The sequence below is a fragment of the Ornithorhynchus anatinus genome, chromosome X2 (genome assembly GCF_004115215.2).
Source record: "Ornithorhynchus anatinus isolate Pmale09 chromosome X2, mOrnAna1.pri.v4, whole genome shotgun sequence".
NCBI lineage: Eukaryota > Metazoa > Chordata > Mammalia > Monotremata > Ornithorhynchidae > Ornithorhynchus > Ornithorhynchus anatinus.
The window spans coordinates 18,846,304-18,866,128 of NC_041750.1; the positions used below are offsets into that span (position 1 = coordinate 18,846,304).

Sequence of the window (19,825 nt, forward strand, 5' to 3'; positions counted from 1 at the left end):
TCCGTGAGAGCTGCATAGGCCTGAAATGTTTTCCAAAACACACAAAGTACACATAACCTAATTATATTTTAATCTTAGAATTTAGTAATCATTTCAAGTTGCCTTTCCTGGATACAAAAGAGAGAGTTGTTTACACCACTACACATGGACACACATATTAGGCATTATCTGAATTAATGATAAATCATTCATTACCTTCTGATCCACTGGCAGCATTCTGAGCCCCGGCTACCCACGGACATCATTTGCGAGGTTTAGACAGGAGGAATGGTGAGAGGGAAGACCTATTTTTCTTCATGATGGTTGTTCCATCACATCTTTCACCAGGGGCATTTTCACTGTCAAAGATTTGGATGAATTTAAAAGCCTTGTTCTATCCTCCAAGTAGGTGACTGCCCAGGTCAGTCTCTTTGCATGTACCTGTCCGGCATGCCGGTTTCTGTGGAAGCATTGCTGGCCTCTAGGAGTAGAAAATTCTGGTTCAGTAATGCTTTCTCCTATTTGTGTGCCAGAACCATAAAACAGATGTTTGTTTCTACATCAAAATGTTCTTGGAAGCCTATTTATAATAGTGAACTTTTATTCCTCAGGAACTTTAAGTGGACACAGGTGGCAAAGTGGACATATTAAAAAAAAAAATTCCAAGACTGTCTCCACCTTCCGTGTTCCTCAGGTGTCCGACTTGTTCTACGTCGGTATGAGGTGGTGGGACACTTGTCTGTGTCGTGCTATCTTTTGGAGGAGAAGTTGGCGGTAGGGAATCAGGAGTTCCTTTTCTAATCTTTAAGGTGGCTTGTAGAATGTGACACATTTCTTTGCCTTCCAGTTCCCCTTTACAGAAAGGGCTAATTCTTATAAGTTTAACATTGTACTGTGTGTGTCTATTCTTGCATAGAAAGCTTTTGGGAAGTGAGAACCAGAACATTATTATAAGTTGTAATAATAATAATTGTAGTATTTGTTAAGCACTTACTCTGTTCCAGGCACTATACTAAGCACCGGGGTAGATACAAGATAACTGAGTTAGATACAGTCCCTGTCCCACATAGTCAGCCAGTCAATCGTATTATTGAGTGTTTATTGGGTACAGAGCACTACACTAAGCGCTCGGGAGCGTACAATATAACAGACATATTCCCTGCTCACGACGAGCTTACAATCTAGAGGGGAAGATATGCATTTATAGAAATAAATGAATTAGTAAGTGCTTAACACGAACCACCTTTATGTTTGGAGAGGACATAATAATAATAATAATGTTGGTATTTGTTAAGCGCTTACTTTGTGCCGAGCACTGTTCTAAGCGCTGGGGTAGACACAGGGGAATCAGGTTGTCCCACGTGGGGCTCACAGTCTTAATCCCCATTTTACAGATGAGGAAACTGAGGCACCGAGAAGTTAAGTGACTTGCCCAAAGTCACACAGCTGACAAGTGGCCGAGCTGGGATTCGAACCCATGACCTCTGACTCCAAAGCCCGTGCTCTTTCCACTGAGCCACGCTGCTTCTCTAGGCCCTTGGGACCAGGCTGGAGCAGGTGAGGGAAGCCAGGAGAGGTCGGGGGCAGGACGAGGGGCAGCGCCACAGTTGAGGTGGCCAAAACAATCCTGATGAGACTGAGAGCCAAGAGGAGCTAGCCAGAGGCACTGCCCTTACAAAGCTGCAGCTGGAGGGTCCAGTAGGGGTAGGGGCAGGTCATCTCAGTCCCCATTTTACAGGTGAGATAACTGAGGCACAGAGAAGTGAAGTGACTTGTCTAAGGTCACACTGAAGAGAAGTGGCAGAGCTGAAATTAGAACCTAGGTCCTTCTGACTCACAGACCCATACTCCATCCATTAGGCCATGCTGCTTCTCTAAGGTGAAGTCATTAAAATGAATTTATGAAGAATGCAGCTATTTGATTCTTCTTGTGTTTTTCCTCCTTATGCATTCTCAATAGTGGTGAGAAGTGTCCCCACTTTTCTCCTAAAAGTAATAGAAAACAGTTTATTTTTAAGGTGGAGGAAAATTTAAAACTGTGAAATCTCCTTGTACAAATTTCTGAACCCCTTGGATTTTAGCTCTTCTAATGTTCCCATTTAGAACATAGTTTTAAATTGTCACTGCTACTTTCTTCCTTCAGTGCCATTAAAATTAGCCTGCTCTAGCTATGGAAGATAAGATAAATCTCTAAATACATTTTGGTTTGGATCACATCTTTCAAGATGTACTTCCATCAGCAGAACTAATTCCCTATGTAGGAAGTAATTAAATATGTTTTTTTTGATAAGGTATTTATGGACATCTATTAAAGACATGGCAGATTAGACAGAAGTTAGTAAAATATAAAAATAACTTTGCCAAATTTATATCTCATGGTTCAAATTTATGACAGTTTGGGTTTGCCTAATTTAAAGCATCTGAAATGTCAGTCAGTGTGTTGAACTACCCCGGATGCAAAAATATGTTTTCATAAAAGAGGTTCAAGACTGGAAATGATGGCACAGCATTTTGCAATGCAAAGAGCTATGTAAATTCCAAAAACCCTTGTGCCCATTATTGACCCCAGTAGTTAAGGGACTAGATTATCTAATCCATTAAGGTCATAAGGAAGGATATTTCAGATGCCTAAGAGAAATGGGTCCTAGGAATTTTAGTAAGGAAATCATCCGAGGTCTCAAAATTCATTGTTCCCATGAAGTTCATCAGAATTGCAAATCACCGAGAGAACCTCCATGGCCCACCTCAGAAATCCAGAATGCATTTCTAATCTCCATAAAAGATTTTGGCAGGGAAAGGCTGAAGGTTGAGGGAGAATCTGCTGAGTTCCATATTCACAAAAGCAGGCTTGACTGAATTTGAATATGTCTCTTGAAGAAGGATTCCAAAATTGTGGGAAACAGAGCTTGTCTCTTCCAGTGATTTGAATCTTCAAAATCACATGGAGTGTTGGTTCCCTGGGGTATGGAGAATCAGAACAATTGCCCTGGGCCCTGCTCCATATGATGTCATTACGAGACAGCATGTGATGTTTTGCCAAAGTCCCTTAGAAGTGTGCGACAGCTAGAAGCATGCAATTGCCTGTTGGGTCACTGCCTCAGTGGTGAAGGATTTCACCATTGATTGAATATCATCAAGCCCCTCACACAGGTGTCTGGGTGGTGGGCCGAGCCAGCAGGAATCCCAAAAAATAGTTGGCTACTGTGGCTTGTGAAAATCACAATAGCTGCTGGCTCCTGGAGCTGTGGCATAGCATTGGCTCTATGCGGCAGTCACTTAGCTCCTAAATGGATTCTGCACTTGAAAACTTTTGTGTGCGCTTCTAATTTGCTGAGCAATCTGAATGACAGCTGGCAGAAAAAAAAAAATTTCCTGAAAGTCAGTATGGCCTTTGATCAGAGCGCAGTTCTGCCAAACTGACCTTTGTTGTTAGCTTCAAGAGAAATGTGGAGAGCACAACCAGGACCTTTTCTTTTTTCTTTTTTTTTTAATGGTCTCTATTAAGAGCTTACTATGTGCCAGGTACTGTTCTAAGCACTGGGGGAGTAACAAGGTAATCAGGTTGGATACAGTCCCTGTCCCAAATAGGGCTCACAAACTTAATCCCCATTTTACAGATGAGGTAACTGATGCACAGAGAAGTGAAGTAACTCACCCAAGGTCACACAGCAGACAAGATGGGATTAGAACCCCGATCTAGACTATATTCTCATTGTGGGCAGAGAATATGTCTGTTTATTGTTACATCGTACTCTCCCAAGCACTTAATACAGTGCTCTGCACACAGTAAGCACTCAATAAATATGAGTGACTGAGTGACGATTGGCTTTAAAACACTCACTGGGCTCTCTCCCTCCTACTTATCCACTCTCCTCTCACTATACCCTAGCTCACACTCTTTGTTCCTCTCAAACTAAGCTACTCACTGACTTGTTCCCAACTCGCCTGCTTGCGTCTTCACTCCCCTACCTGGAATTCCCTCCTGTTTCTTATCTGCCAGACCACAGCTCTGCCCAATTTCCAGTTATGTCCCCAGCAGATCTTTCCTGAATAATCTCTCATCGCCCCACTTTATGTCCCTTAACTTCTACTGCAGTTCTTCCACACCACATAAGGCCTTAAGTACTCAATCCCTGTAGCGCTTATGTACATGTATTCATAGTAGTGGTATGTATATATTGAGTGTCCACTAGTTGTAATGCAGTGTACTTAGTTCTTGGGAAGTACCAAACAGAGAAGTGACACATTCCTTGCCTATAAGGAGCATACACTCTAGTGGGAGAGTCAGAAATGAGAGTATTTAGAGAATAATCAAATTAATTAATAATCAATGTACAATTGAAATAACATATATACAGAAATACTTAGGATGGGTATAAATGAATACATATGTTCTGGAGACTGCTTGTGAGTTTGTACAATTTGAGGTATTGGGAACTCTTTGGAAAAAGTATTTTAGAGGAGGGAGTTGAGGGCATTGAACATGAGGAGTGCCTGTGGTCTGTCAAGCATGGGGAGGGTTGTACGTAACATATTTACGCTCTTATTGCCTCCTATTTGTAGTTTATTTAAATGTCTGGCTCACTGATAGATTGTAAGCTCCTTGAGGGCAGGAATTGTGCTTTCTAATTCTATTGTGCTCTCCCAAGTCCTTAGTAAAGTGCTTAGCACACAGTAGGTGCTTGATCAATGCTTTTGATTGATTTCTTGACTGATTTGACCAACCCTACCATCATGAAGTAGCCTAAGGAGCTTCATGAATTTCTTAGATAGTTGAATCTTCTCAGCAATTTCCAGAGTAATGAGCCTTTGATAGTTTTTGTAAGCTCAATAAACACAGGATAGCAGTCGTGGATTTGCTCACTTTTCCTGCGTGTGTTGTGCTGCATATTGATTTGAAGCCATGCTGCAATTAAGGAATGTGTGTGTGTGTATGTGTATACATGTGTGTATATATATATATATTTCCATCCTTCATTATCAGAGATAATGCTACTGTGAGGTCATACTCTTGCATTTAAATATGGTTGAAAAGACCAATACACATTCCCTCCTGCACTGTTTTCAAGTAAGGCTAGATCCTCGTGGTAGTTCATTTGTCCCATGTTAGGCTTAATCGTGCTTTTCAACTCTGCTTCCTTACTTCCCAGCCCTCGCAAAGCCTTTGCTCTAGGACAAAGCCTTTGCTCTAGCCCCTCTGTGGATTTCCATTTGCCAGGTTGGCCAGGCTGCTGCATTGAGCTACCAAAAGTTCACTGCCCTATCACTTGGTTTGAAGACTGTACTTCAGCAGATCTTGGAAAACAGTTTTCTGTCCTCGGTGATTGCGAGCGTTCCCCTTCTGACTACGTTCTTCAGTAATTTGTTTAGAAAGATTCTAGCTCTCCCAAGCACTTAATACAGTGGCTCTGCACACAGCAAGTGCCTAATAAATACCATTGGTTGATTGAGTCATGCCAGCAAAGGGATCCCCTTGTAATTCCCACAGTCAGCTCTCCCCATTCTTCTCGAATGTGGTGGCGTGTTTGAAGTCTTATAGTGTTTCCTTGGGGTTCCAAATTGCTGAAGAAAAGGTTGTCCTGGTATTCGAAGATTAGGTCCCCTCCTTGGGTGTAGGCTTCTACAGGAATGCTGTTGGATTCCAGTGCTTTCCCATTTTTGCTACCTTTGACTGTGGAAGCTCATTCCTCATAAGCTGGAACTAAGATCATATCTCCACATTCTAGCAGGTTCTTTAGGCCTTGAAGAACCTCTTCCTCGACAGTGGCCAACATGATCAGAGATTCATTATACTGCTCTTGCCACGTGTGCCTCTTTGTCAGTGATGAGGGCTTTTCCATTTGATTTTTCAGTAAGGCCATAGGGCTTTATGAGTGATGAGTAAAAATCTTTCACTTGAAGAAGGTCAGTATATCCCTAGATTTCTTCAGCTCTGGCAGCCCAGCGCTGGCTGTACATGGGCCCAGTGAGGTGGTGACCCCATTCCATTGTTAGGTAACTAGAGATATAAGCAGGCCTCACAAGGAGGCACCTCTCTGTAAAGGTTAATTGATAACGATGATGATAGCCTAGGGTATTCCATTTTCACTAATCCTAGGTGGCCTTGACAGACAAAAGCTGCCACTTCTCAGGGCTTTACCCTTCCTGCTAATGGTGTGCGATTTCACCACTCTAAAGTGTTAGTGGCCTTTAAGACGACTGACACTGACATTCATTTCCAGTAGGGATGATCCTGCTACCCCACGGCATTGTTGACGTGGGAAGTTGACTGATTTGAACCTTAGGCAAGCAGAACTGAAATGAAGCATCTGGGCAGAGAGAGAAGGAAGCAGTCGGCTGGAAGAAAGACTGCCTTACTCAAAAAGAACTTACCCTACTCACAGTAGACATCAATCAATCAATAGTATTTACTGAGCGCTTACTGTGTGCAGAGTGCCACCATATGGTGCTGCTGGATTTCTGGAGGGAAAAATTAATTGGCTCAATGACTTGACCCAGGTGAAAAATACTGAGCTCTAATACCATCAGAGTCATCGTAACTTTAAGGTTACTTAGGATTCTCTGTTTGAGAATACTAAGAATGAACTTCCTCTGTCTTAAAGTGGTTTTTAAATGAACAGACTAGACAAAGCCCTGTTAGTGGAAGCTATTGTAAATTAGACCTATCATCAATGGGAGCGATCAGCAGCATAAGGGAGAACGATGTGGAAGAATTGTGCTGGCTAGGGGAATTTACTAATAAAAAGCGCTTTCAAAGTTGGAAATGCCCTTTTCCACGGTATTATTATTGGGGTGGTTATTGAATAGAGGGTTGCCTGTGGAGTGACAACTTTGGAAATGTCATCTCTGGGTTATTTTAATATCTGTCTCCCCCTTAAGACTGTAAGGCCCTTGTGGGCAGGGATGGCATCTACCGACTCATATTATACTTTTCCAAGCATTTAGTACAGTGCTCTGCACCCAGTAAGCACTCAGTAAATACCATTGATTGATTGACTGCCTGACCCCTGAATGCATTAGGAAGGGGGCAGGGAACAGGCAAGGTGGTGCCAAGCAGAAGGCAGCAGGATCTAGGAGAAAACCCCCACAGTGAATGCAATTATTGTTGCATTATTATTAGTAGTAGTAGTAATAATGGAGTCCCTGTCTTTGCTTTTCAGCTTTCAGACTGATGTGGTAGCCCATCAGGCTTTAGGTCCTCACACCCCAGTTGTAGGGAACTCTTCATTTTGATCCAACATGTAATAATAACTCTGGCATTTAGAGCTTACTATGTGAAAGGCACTTTACTAAGCACTGAGGTGGATACAAGCAAATTGGGTTGGACACAGTCCCTGTCCCACATGGGGCTTACAGTCTCAGTCCCCATTTTACATATGAGGAAACTGAGGACTCAGAGAAGTGAAGTGACTTGCCCAAGGTCACCCAGCAGACAAGTGGTGGAGTCGGGATTAGAACCCCCAACCCTCTGACTCCCAGGCCTGTGCTCTATCCACTACGCAATGCTGAATGGAGGAAAACCTTAGTGTGAAACATCAGATTAAGTTAGGCTAAAGTGATGCCACTAGTAGAGGATGGGGGGATCTGTCGGTACGAGTGTCATCTCCTTCATGCCTCTCTCCTTCCCTGCCAACTATCTAGCGCTCTATCAAATGTACCTGCAGAGGAGATTGTGATTTTGTGGGAAGTTTTAGTTCTGGTTTGACATTTTCTCCTTTCTCTAAAGTGTAATTATACCCTTATTATTTACCGAGCCTCTCATCACCTTGTGAGCAGGAACCTGATGTTTGCTTTAATAGGCCCTGGTAGATGTAGCAACTGATTGATTTCCAGGTTGTTCACACCCTAATTAATCTCCCACTTCTGATCCTACAGTTCTGGTCTCCTGGGAAGATACCATGGGGATGTCCAGCTTGGCTGAAGTTGAAATTCTCTGAGATGAGATAAGTCAATCCTGGGGGCTGAGGTGGGGAGGCAGGTCAGAAATAACTTGGCCAGACAACAGAATCATTTAATAACAATAATAATAATGATAATAATTATACTTAAGTGCTTATTATGTGCCAAGCACTGGGGTAGATACAAGTTAATCAGGTTGGACACAGTCCAAATAGGGGCAGTCCTTGGGAGTCAGAGGTCATAGGTTCTAATCTCAGCTCTGCCATTTGTCAGCTGTGTGACTTTGGGCAAGTCACTTAATTTCTCTGTGCCTCAGTTCCCTGATCTGTAAAATGGGGATTAAGACTATGAGCCCCACGTGGGACAACCTGATTAACTTGTATCTACCCCAGTGCTTAGAAAGTGCTTGGCACATAGTAAGTGCTTAACAAATACCATCATTATTATATGTATCTATATTCTATATCTATATATATGGATGAAAGCACATGTGAACTTTATATTTTTCTGAATAAATTCCTAGTCATTCATGCAATTTAAAAGCAGGGGGAATATGGCCACATAATAACATCTCTCAACTTCAGAAGTACAGGGAGGGGGCAGCAGGGGAACTATATATTTTTAGAGCTCTTGGGGACTTAAATTTGGTTTGGCAGAGAACTGCTAGAGTAGATAAAACCCCTTTAGTAAAACATTGCACTTTTAGCCAAAGAAAAGTCTGGAGATTTGATGACTCTACATGATTTATTAGTGCCATATGTAGTGCCTTTTGATCCCCTGGATGCAGTAAGCTATAAGAATGATATTTATCGGGAATGCAATGCATGGAAAGAAATTTTCATTTGACCACTGCATTGGTAATAATGAAATTATCCCAACACCTGTGTCCCATTGATAGTTATTTTGTTCAAAGTTTTCTGAGACAGATTTAGCCAGTGATGGAGCAAGGACGAGGCAAGAAGGAGAGTTACCTATGGCACACTTGGGAAGGGGGTATAAGAGGGAATGTGTCTCCTTACTGTTATACTCTACTCTCCCAAGCGTGTAGTACAGTGCTCTGCACACAGTAAGCGCTCAATAGATACGATTGAAGGAATGAATAAAAGAATGGCTTCTCCAGCCTCATGTTGGCCTCCAATCTCTGTTCCTAGTTTATCACCAGTCCTGTGACAGACCAGCAGAACCATAGCTAGTATGGTCTCAGTTTACAGCTTGCCCATTGGCCACCACAATAGTATGCCATGGGGGTTGCCCCACAGTAGCCAGAAGGCCCAAGATGGAGCCAGGGAACTGCCCTCTGAGGCCTCCCTGAGCCCTTGGTGGCCACCCCTGCCTCTGCAGTGACATCAACAAGTGGAGGGAGGAACAGGCTCAGGAGTGGAGTGGAGACTGAGCCCTGGCTGCCGAACATTGCCTTCTCCTGCTGTATCCTTCCACCTCCGCTGAGACTGGACCAGGAGCCTTCTCTGAATGAAAGGGGGTGAGAATTGGTGTCTTTGGCCCAGAGTGCAAAATTGACCTGATCTTATTGGTGGATATTCCAAGGACTCATTTTGGAAAACACTAACATGAGAAGTTTTCTTTTTTGTGTTTTCAAACACAAAACTGCTTAGTTCTAAAATACTGTTGGGATTTTGCAGCTTCCTAAATTCTGGGAGGAATTGGCATAGTATGTGTAGTTTGGTAGAAGGGAGAGATATACTGATACTGCTGCCAATAGTTTGTAAATCTGATGACATGACGGCAAAAAAGATACCTTGAAACCGCGCTTAATTAGTGCTGAGATTTATCTAGGCACAGCCTTGGCACCTATGGGCAGAGTCTTGGCACTTCTTGCCCCAAGACTGGAAGGATCAGTGACAAGAAAGTACATCTCCTAGGACCTTCTGGTTTTCAGACAACATCCCTTCCGCTTTCCCTCCCCCTCTGCCTCTCTTACATCTCCTCTCCCCCTCCCCCCCCACCTCCTGCTGAACCCCAGACCAGGACAATGGGAGAAGTGTTGGCATTTAGAGCCCAGCACCTCTCCCTGGACAATTAGGCACTGTCTTGCAGGCCCTCAATTTGCTCACAAACAAAAGGGGAGTTGAAAAGAGTGTGTGATTTGTTACTCTCCTTAACCGTTTTCTGGTAACTAGGTTGAATATATGGAGTACCTAAATTGCGGGCCAAACATGTCTGTCATTATTCCTTCAGGACAGGCTCAGAGCAAGACAACAGCCATCTGTTTTGTGTTTTTACAACCAAGACAGGTCAACACACAAGAGAAGTGTGTGTATATGTAACCAAGATGAAAGATGCTGAGAGGAAGTTATTTTTAATAACATTATTGAGGGCATTTTCCCCCCACTTATTTACTTACCAGCTTAGATCATTGAGAACAAGGTATCTTTTGCTGAGACCTGGTCCTGAAAATCATGGGGCCTGTGTTACTTAGAGGGGAGGGACCTACATCTGAAAACAGTGAACACTCCCAAGTTACTTTGAAAAAGTTTTTTTCAGTTTTCAGTTCCGCTTTCTGGTTTGCATTTTAGTAGCATAGCATGAAAATCTTTCTATGTGCCATTTTTACTCTTTCTGAAATGGTTGCTCAATTTTAAGTTTAAGCATGTTGAGTTTAGAGCATTTTGAGCATAAACCAACCCTAAAACCATCCTTTTCAGCATGTGGCCGTTTGACTTGGCCACTGCTTAGATGTATAGGAAGAAATGATCCCTGGTAGTTTTCTGTAATGGACCTTCCCTGTTTGCTTATTTGGAGTATTCTACATTTATGTTATACTCTGTTATACAAATGGTTAAAATGCCTGTAAAACAAAAAGATGCTTTGAAACACTGATGTGGTAGTTTCTTGATCCAAAAGTCCTTAGCAGTTGAAAAACAAAACAAAAAAACCAAAGTGCAATGAATTTGCCCAAGGCTATTTAACTGGACTATTTCTTAAGCAACACTTTACCTTTTTTAAGGATGTAAAACCATTTGATTCAAAGTTCAGGGAGGTTGGGAAGATGGTAAACTTTTGACATCTTGATTTGTCAAACAGATTGTAACCTTATCCCACATGGAAGAAGCTGGATTTTAAAAGACCTTATAAGGGTATTTGCTTACGCTTAGCTGGGGTTTGTGTGATGATCAAGCCTTTGCTAGTGTAATTTAAATAGGTGTGTGTGGATCCAAATGCCTTTGGGAGACTCTTACTCCTTAATCCAAAAGCCCTGACCACCAACAAATGAACTTCGTTGCTCTGTTCTTTATTCTAAAACGATGAGGGTTTTGACTTGTCGTATCGTCTGCTGTTTATAGTGATAATAATAATAATGTTGGTATTTGTTAAGCGCTTACTATGTGCCGAGCACTGTTCTAAGCGCTGGGGTAGACATAGGGGAATCAGGTTGTCCCACGTGGGGCTCACAGTCTTAATCCCCATTTTACAGATGAGGGAACTGAGGCACAGAGAAGTTAAGTGACTTGCCCACAGTCACACAGCCGACAAGTGGCAGAGCTGGGATTCGAACTCATGAGCCCTGACTCCAAAGCCCGTGCTCTTTCCACTGAGCCACGCTGCTTCTCTGGTCAAGATCAGTTTATCATCAGCAGTATTCTCTTCTCACCGAAAGCTAGATAATGAAGAAAGTGAGTCAGAGAAATGCCACAAATGCTTACATAATTGTCTGAAATAGTAATAGGCATTTCTTGTTAAGACATAGTGCTATTGAATTTTAAAGGTTGGCTTAAGCAGCTCCTTTCCTCTCCTCCACCAGTGAAATAATTTGACTGGCTTGATAAAAGCCTTTTGAATTTAGTATTTGATAATGGCAGACCTCTAGTCTGAGTATGACCTCAGTATGCTGAGTAAGATGTTAAAGGTAAACATTTTGAAAATTAAGTGTTTGCATATATGCATATAAAAATCAAATTGAAAATCTTTTATTTGGGGTATTTTTTATGGTATTTGTTAAGCACTTACTATATATCAAACTCTCTTCTAAGCAGTGGAGTTGATACAAGTTAATCGGGTCAGACACAGTCCCTGTCCCGAATGGGGCTCACAATCTAAGTAGGAGGGAGAACCGATATTTAATCCCCATTTTGCAGTTGAGGAAACTGAGGCACAGAGAAGTGAAGTGACTTGCCCAAGGTGACTCAGCAGGCAAGTGGCGGAGCTTGGATTAGAACCCAGGTTCTCTGTCTCCCAGGCCCATGCTTTATCCACTTGGCCACACTACTCCCCTATTTTCATTGCTCCTTGAATGTGATACTTTTGTTTTTGATCCCAGATTTTAGATGTTTTTATTTAATTTATTGGATCTTAAGAAGACATCAATGTACTTTGCATGATTTCGTATGGCAAGCTAGATTTCCTTGAGGTCTCTTTTGTCTGTTCTAGCCAAAATACGTGGATGACTCCCAAGTGGCCCTGCTAGTGACCCCCTCTCTCTGACGGTCTAACGGTGCTCATGCATCATTAACCACTGCTGCCCCATCCATAGCAGGATTCTCTCCCTAGGGGCCAATTCTGCCCCTTTACTCTACACCAGCTGTCCTACTGGTCCCAGGCTCATAGGTTCCAGCCTTTCTACTTCACCAGGCCCTCCATCTTCTTACCCATTGCCCCTTCTCCTCCTTCTCCTCCTCCTCCGCCTCCTCCCTTACCCTTCCACCTTGCCCCATTTCTGCCCCTCCCATGACCCAGTCATTGCCAGGAAGTTGTCTCCTAGAGAGAGCGCTGCTTTGGCTTTTTTTCTCCACATGCATAGATTTTAGCAAAATTTGGAATTCAGCTTTAGGGGTATACTGTGGGAAGAATTTAATCTTTTGTGACGACATCTGAAAAGCTGAGGTTAGCAAGAAAGTAACATTATTTTCTAAACTATTGGATATGTTGAAGTTGAAACCATTAAGGGAGATGCTCCTTGAAGGCAGGGACCATATCTACTCACTCTATTGTAATAATAATAATAATAATTGTATTTGTTAAGCACTTACTGTGTGCCAGGCACTGGTCTAAACGCTGGGGTAGATACAAGGTAATCAGGTTGGACACAGTCCCTATCCCACATGGGGCTCATAGTCTGAATCTCCATTTTACAGATGAGGTAACTGAGGCCCAGAGAAGTGAAGTGACTCACCCAAGGTCACAGCAGACAAGTGGTGTAGCTGGGATTAGAACCCATGACCTTCTGACTCCCAGACCCTTGCTTTCTCCAATACACCATGCTGCTTCTGATCTCCCAACACTTAGTGCAGTGCTCTTCACACAGTAGGCGCTCAATAAATCCTCTTGATCAAGGAGAGGAGCCTGCACAGTGGGAGCTGAAGGAGGGGTAGTGGCAGCTATGGCAAAGGTAGTGAGAGAGTACCAGGCTAGGGGATCTTGGGGAAGGAGAGTTAGAATGGCCCCTGGCTGTTTCTCTCTAGGTATCCCTGGCCAGATTTCTCCTTCCTCCTTCTGCCACTCCCTCTGGGGAGCAGCAAAATGGATGTTGATTGGCTAGAGTCTCCTGGCACAACATTCTTGCCGCATTCATAGAGTAGCTACTGTATTTATATCGTGATCATTACTTTAGTATCTAACTTTTCAGGCAATAATAATAGATCTCATGACATTCTAACATTGAGAAGCAGCAAAGCTTGGTGACCAGAGCACGGGCTTGTGAGTCAGAGGATGAGGGTTCTAATCCCCACTCCACCACTTGTCTCTTGTTGTTTGACCCTGGTCAAGCCACTTAACTTCTCTGTGCCTCAGTTACCATATCTGTAAAATGGGGATTAAGACTGTGAGCCCCACGTGGGACAACTCAATTACCTTGTATCTACCCCAGCGCTTTGAACAGTGCTTGGCACATAGTAAGCACTTAAATACCATAATTATTATTATTCTGCTAACTCTGTTGTATTGTACTCTCCTAAGTGCCTAGTACAGTTCTCTGCACATAGTAAGTGCTCAATAAATGCGACTGATTAATTGACATTGAAAAGATTTCCTTCGCCTTGGCGATAAATGGTCTTCATCCAAGTTTGTTGGCTGGTCTGCAGTCCCTTTCATCTTTCCAAGCAAGAGGAACACCACTAAATATGTGACTAATAGTATTTATTGAGCTCCTAATGAGTGCGGAGCACTGTAATAAGAATAAGAATGACTATGGCATTTGTTAAGCACTTACTATATGCCAGGCACTGTACTAAACATTGCAGTGGAAACAAGCAAATCAGGTGGAACCAGTCCCTACCCCACATGGGGCTCACAGTTTCAATCCTCATTTTACAGGTGAGGTGACTAAGGCACAGAGAAGTGAAATGACTTCCCCAAGTTCACACAGCAGACAAGTGGTAGAGCTGGGTTTAGAACCCATGACCTTCTGACTCCCAAGCCTGTGCCCTATTCACTATTCCATGCTGCTTCTCTATTCGGGAGAGTACAACAAAAGCAAGGCACCAGACTTTCTCTGTGCTCATGGAGCTCGCAATTTAATGGAGGAAACAGAAAAATGATTTACAAATAGTGGGATCCGTAGGTGGAACAGGGATATGAAAGGTTGTAGAACAAATATGTCCAGTTAAAATAGCTGGATAAATAATTGAATATACAAGAAATTGTACATTTGTACATCTATGCTGAGGATATGATTAAAATACGTAAGTGCCAAATGGAAGGGAAATGAAAAGACCTTGATGTTCTTCTTTTCAATCCTCTGAAAGGCATTTTTGCCCTAATGTCTATTTGTTAGATTTCCCATGGTGGGCACTACCAGACAATAGGTCTTTTAAAGGACAAAATTGATGCACAGCAATATGAAAATTAAATGTCAACAAGCATTAAAGAAGCCCAAGTACTTTTCGGAAGCCCCTACTGCTCATGCAATGGCTAGTTAGGCAGGTGAGTTTAACCTGAATGGGTTTCTCCATAAATAAGAAATGAAATGCCCTCTGCTCCATTTTGTGGTGCTAAAAATAAGTTTATGGCTTTAAATCCACCTAGGATCCTGGCATTAAACTAGGTTCCAGAGCTGTCTAAAACCGCCATCTAAGAATACTGTAAATCTTCCATGCCATGGCACTAATTGAACAGTTTGGTTCTGAGTACACCCTAACTTATCTGTAGAAAGAAAAAAGTCAAGTAAAGCCAGGCAAGAACATCGAAGAAGACCTATGGTGCTACTATCCTAAACTCTTATTGGTGAAGGACATCCTTTGAACTAATTTCAGGCCCATAAAAAAATATCTTTAATGATTAGTAACCAGTGGGTAAGAGCAGAAAGCCCAAGTGAATAAAAGCCATAAATCCCTAAGTCCTTGGGATAACAGCCTGTAAAACTGTCAGAAAGTCTTGCTTAAGTGACAAAAGATAGCCTCTAGTAACAAGAAGCTCTTTCCATATTCATGGGTGGAAGAAATAGTTGAGTATTTTTTTCTAAAATGAAGCTCTTCCTGCTTCCAGTTACCTGATCCTTTGGCTTTTTATTTTTTTTCAGTTTTTAATAGTTGTGGTTGACTTTGTGTTTCCTCTGGGACCGTTCGAGGTAACTTTGGTTTCCAGAAGCTGAACTCTATTAGTGTGAGAATTTATATCCATGAAGATCGGCTTGGTGTGGGACAGTTTAGTAGAGAAAGCAGTTGAAATAAAGAACAGTGCAAATTCAGGACAGGAAAAATGGTACGTTCAGCACATGTCTCCTCCATAAGTATCAAAATGGCTTGTTTCTGAAACTTTTTATCTGATAGTGTTGAAGCTTGAGCTTTGACTAACTGGGGAAAAAAGACCCCATATTTGATATGTGTGGTTGCCAGCTGATAAGTGAACATAGTTTCTAAAATTGAGTGTTGGCAAGTTCCTGCTGTTCATTCAAAATGAATGCATAAAGTTTCCAATCTCATCCAAGTCAACTTTTCTCTCTAAGAAGGGGTAAGGGACAGGAAACAACATATGGGACATACGTTTGTTTACTGTATGCTGGTGGTCTATGATGATTTTGTGAAAAGCTGAATCACTATTGGGAGTCTGGAATCTTCAAAGCCTATAGTTCAGATTTGTCTTCAACATTTTGGTGGGTGAAAAATTGAAGGAGTCAATATACATTATTTATCATTGATGTGATTGTAGGCCAAAATGCTGTTCCGTGAATTCTAGATGTTATACTTCAAATACATAAATGACCAACTGCAGATACTGAGTGTTTTAAATATTGCTTGAAAGGAATGTTGTGAAATTATTCCAGTTACTCCATTTAGAAGTTAGAAATCTAGCCCCCACAACACATTTGCATTTCAGTTTCCAGAATTTGAAAATTAGAGGTGTCACTGAGTTGAAGGGAACAGATGTTGAAGGTCCTTTTACCCACCCCCACCCCAAAGACCCTTAGAATAAGAAAGGCGTTCTATTGCCCAAATAGAGGCATCTTTTTGATTGTGGAAAAAGGCTTCAAAAGGCCATAAATCTGCCTTCTCTTTATGAAGGACAACAATAGATTGATTTATAAAGAAGAGTAACTGTTTGACTTATGAATGAAAGTGTAGTTCGCTGAGGGCAGTCAAGTATTATATATTAATGCTGTTATTTTTGACTGAAATGTAATGAGCCATAAATCAGAGACTAGTAAAGCTGTGTTAAGTTGGTGAACAACTTGAGCCTAAAGATGTAATACTCAAAATGATGATATTTTACTGTTTTTAGTTGAATTACATTAATCTTGTGTTTTACTCGACACTCGGTTTATTCATTCAGAATTTCCCTCTTCACCCTTTTTTACTGGGTGGGTCATCAAAATGAACCTGTGGGTGGAAGTGAATAATGAGTATGGTAAACTCAGGGTCTCAGAATTTTCCCAAAAAGGCCCCACTTAATAATATTTAACTCTAGCAAAATTGTCTGTGTTTCACTGGGAGTTAGGAATGGGGAGCGAGGCATGTGGAGGGTGGGCAGAAACAAACATACTCGCAGAAGACAACAACAATTAGAAATAATTTATACCAGTGACCTACAAATACTGAAATTTCACAGCCATTTGATTTGACTAAGACCGAAAGGGTTGTCACCAATCAGCTTGAGGCAGTTTGGTCTTGAATGTGCCAGGTATTTAAGCTGCACCCAGTATATTATCGTTAGAAAGATGTTTTCTTTAAAAAAAAAATCCTTTTCCTTTTGCAAGGGATATACTTTAAAAAAATTTGAAAAATGTAACGTAGCTAATAGCGGACCCTTCATGAAGTGCTTCAGTGGAGCATAAGGTAATGCCGATGAGATGTAGAGATTCTGTAAGGCAGAAATTCCTTGATCAAAATCAAAGTGCAAATAATAAATTCAGATTGGAACAACTGTGAGGCTAAGTGGAAAATTCACATAGAATAAGGAAATCTATTTTTGGGTATACCAGAGAGAAATCTGAAAGTCAAGCAACAGGGATACATGACAGCTCGATAGACCCTTCGTTGTCTTTCATATTCGAAGAAGACCCTACTGACGGTGAAGATACTACCCATACAATCTCTTTATTAGTACCAATCAAACGTTACCTAAAACTCTTGAACTAATCCATTTGAAAGAGATCCTTAGAAGTTCATTTCAGAGAGTAGTTATTTGAAAGCTTTTTAGAAGTGTCCGACTAGGTAACTAAACATTGTTGCCACTTTTGTTCTCTTATTCTGCTGGTTTTTGTGATGTCCTAAATTCACTTAACCATATTTTTAACATATTCCATGAGAAGTGCATATCAAAAATGCTACTACAGATGACTTGCATCTACTGTTTAGCATTCTGTAATTTTTTCAAGGCCACAAGCTTTATTTCTAAACTTTCAATTATTTAGGATGGCCAGTTATTTAAGAGTCTTTCAGGCTCTGCTTTATGCATAGATATGCATAAAATAGCGTAGCCTAGTGGAAACAGCACAGGCCTGGGAGTCAGAGGACCTGGATTTTCATCCCAGCTCCACCACTTGTCAGCTGTGTGACCTTGAGCAAGTCATTTAACTTCTCTGTGCCTTGGTTTCATCATCTGTAAAATGGGGATAAAAATCTTATTCCCTCCTATTTAGTCTCTGAGCCCCATGTGGGACAGGGACTTATGTCTAACTTGATTATCTTATATCTACCCCAGTGCTCAGTAGCGTGCTTGGCACATAGTAAACACTTAACAATTACCATTATGATTATTTTTATGTGCATCATTTCACAAGTACCTAATTAGTCAATTCTGACTACAGGATCAATTAGTAATGGTAATGAGAATGTTGCTAAACTGTAGCCAAGGATAGTCTTTCCAGCACAATGTGGGTATTTGTGGAGGTAGCTTGTACCTTTCCAGGTGGGTGGGAGGGCAGTCATCGTGCCATGTTAGAGCCCTTAATTCAACTGGACTTGTAACCCTGCCCTTTAGGGGCAACAGGTGAGATAGAATCCATCCCAGAAACACTGCTTAAGTAATTGGACACCAGAAAATTTATCAGCCTTAATCAGTGAAGGTGACCCAGCCCTGGGTACAGCTCTAGTTAGGTTCCTTGTTGAACAATCGGATCAAAAACAGGTGGAGTCAGTTCAGTTCAAGGTGGCATTAACAACTACAGGTTTCACAACTGTAATTGGTCTTTTTTCTGCTCTGTTCCCACAGCTGGATTGACTGCCTCCTTCCCCTTCTCTGCTCCTATATATGTGTGTGTGTGTATATATGTATAAATATAGTGTCACACATCTAGTGTGGTGCTTTCAGGTCCCTTGGCAAAAATGTTAAATTGTAGATGTAGAGACTGCTCCTAAGTCCAGAGCCTGAGATACGCTCAGTGCAGAGACAAAAGCACCCCTTCAGCTTGGGGCCTTTTGGCTGTTAGAACTGGAAGAGAAATTGTAATTGTAAATTGTAAATCTTTTCATTTACCAGTAAGTGTTGGTGCTTGTAAGTAATTACAAACTAGAGGCAGTCCTTTGACTTATGACTATTGTCCTTCAAATCAAAACCTTGTAAGTGGGTACCAGTTTTCTCTTAAAACAATGTTACCCTATTTATACTAGAATTACCTAGAATTGGGTGTGTAATCTATTAAAGCTGAGTAACCTAACTACTCAGCTGACTTTTACTTCATTGGAAGTAAAATGGACATGTTGACCCTCCCTGGTGACTCCCCCTGGCAATTAGGTAGCCCCACCTCCCCGCCCCCACAGCTGCTCCTGCTCCATCAGCCCCTCCCCTTTTTAAGATCTTATAACTGTTTCTCCAATTTCCCATGCATCATATCTTATAAAGTTCCCTACTGAGGCATTGTGTCTAATGGGAAGCGCATGGGCTGAGAATCAGGAGACCTAGATGTTAATCCCAGCTATTTTTACATGGTATTGGTTGAGCATTTACTATGTGTCAGGCACTGTACTAAGCATTGGGATAGACACAAGTTATTCAAGATGGACACAGTCCTTATTCTTCTTAGGGGTCTCAGTTTTAATTTCCATTTTGCAGATGAGGTAACTGAGGCACGGGTGAGTTAAGTAACTCCCCAAGGTCACACAGCAGACAAGTGGCAGAACCAGAATTAGAACCAAGGTCTGACTCCCACGCCTGTGCTCTATCCACTAGACCAAGCTGATATGCTGTGTGACCTGCAGCAAATCATTACATTTCTCTGGGCCTCAGTTTCTTCATCTGTAAAAATGGGGATAAATTAGATTGTGAGTGCCAAGTAGGACAGGGACAATGTCTGATCTGATTGCCTTGTATTTATCATAGTACTTTGCATGTGGTACATGCTTAGTGAGGAGGTATAATTATTATTAAGCCACTAAGGGAACTAGTGACATGAAGGAGGCTAGTGCTGTGAAGTTGAAACTGATATGTTGTAAAGCTGAAATAGGATGTACATTTAATAAAGTTCTAAGTGCTGATCACTGTTTCTTGAACTGTCTTAAGTCCAGGATTTCCAGGACCCTGAGCTTCTGAACAATTGACCTTGACTCAGAGATGAGCA

General features: G+C 41.7%; 1 protein-coding gene across 7 annotated transcripts in view; it reads left to right on the plus strand.

The window, feature by feature from the left end:
- The window catches only part of MLLT3 (MLLT3 super elongation complex subunit), a 221,644-nt gene that overhangs the window by 180,270 nt on the left and 21,549 nt on the right, over nt 1-19,825 (plus strand). For 6 of the 7 annotated variants that reach the window (XM_039910473.1, XM_029052845.2, XM_039910471.1 and 3 more), the window contains one exon: nt 7,855-7,922. The exons of the other annotated variant lie outside the window; for it this stretch is intronic. In XM_039910473.1, the coding sequence (XP_039766407.1) occupies nt 7,855-7,922 (68 nt within the window). The remainder of the gene's footprint in view (nt 1-7,854; nt 7,923-19,825) is intronic. 7 annotated transcript variants of the gene reach the window in all.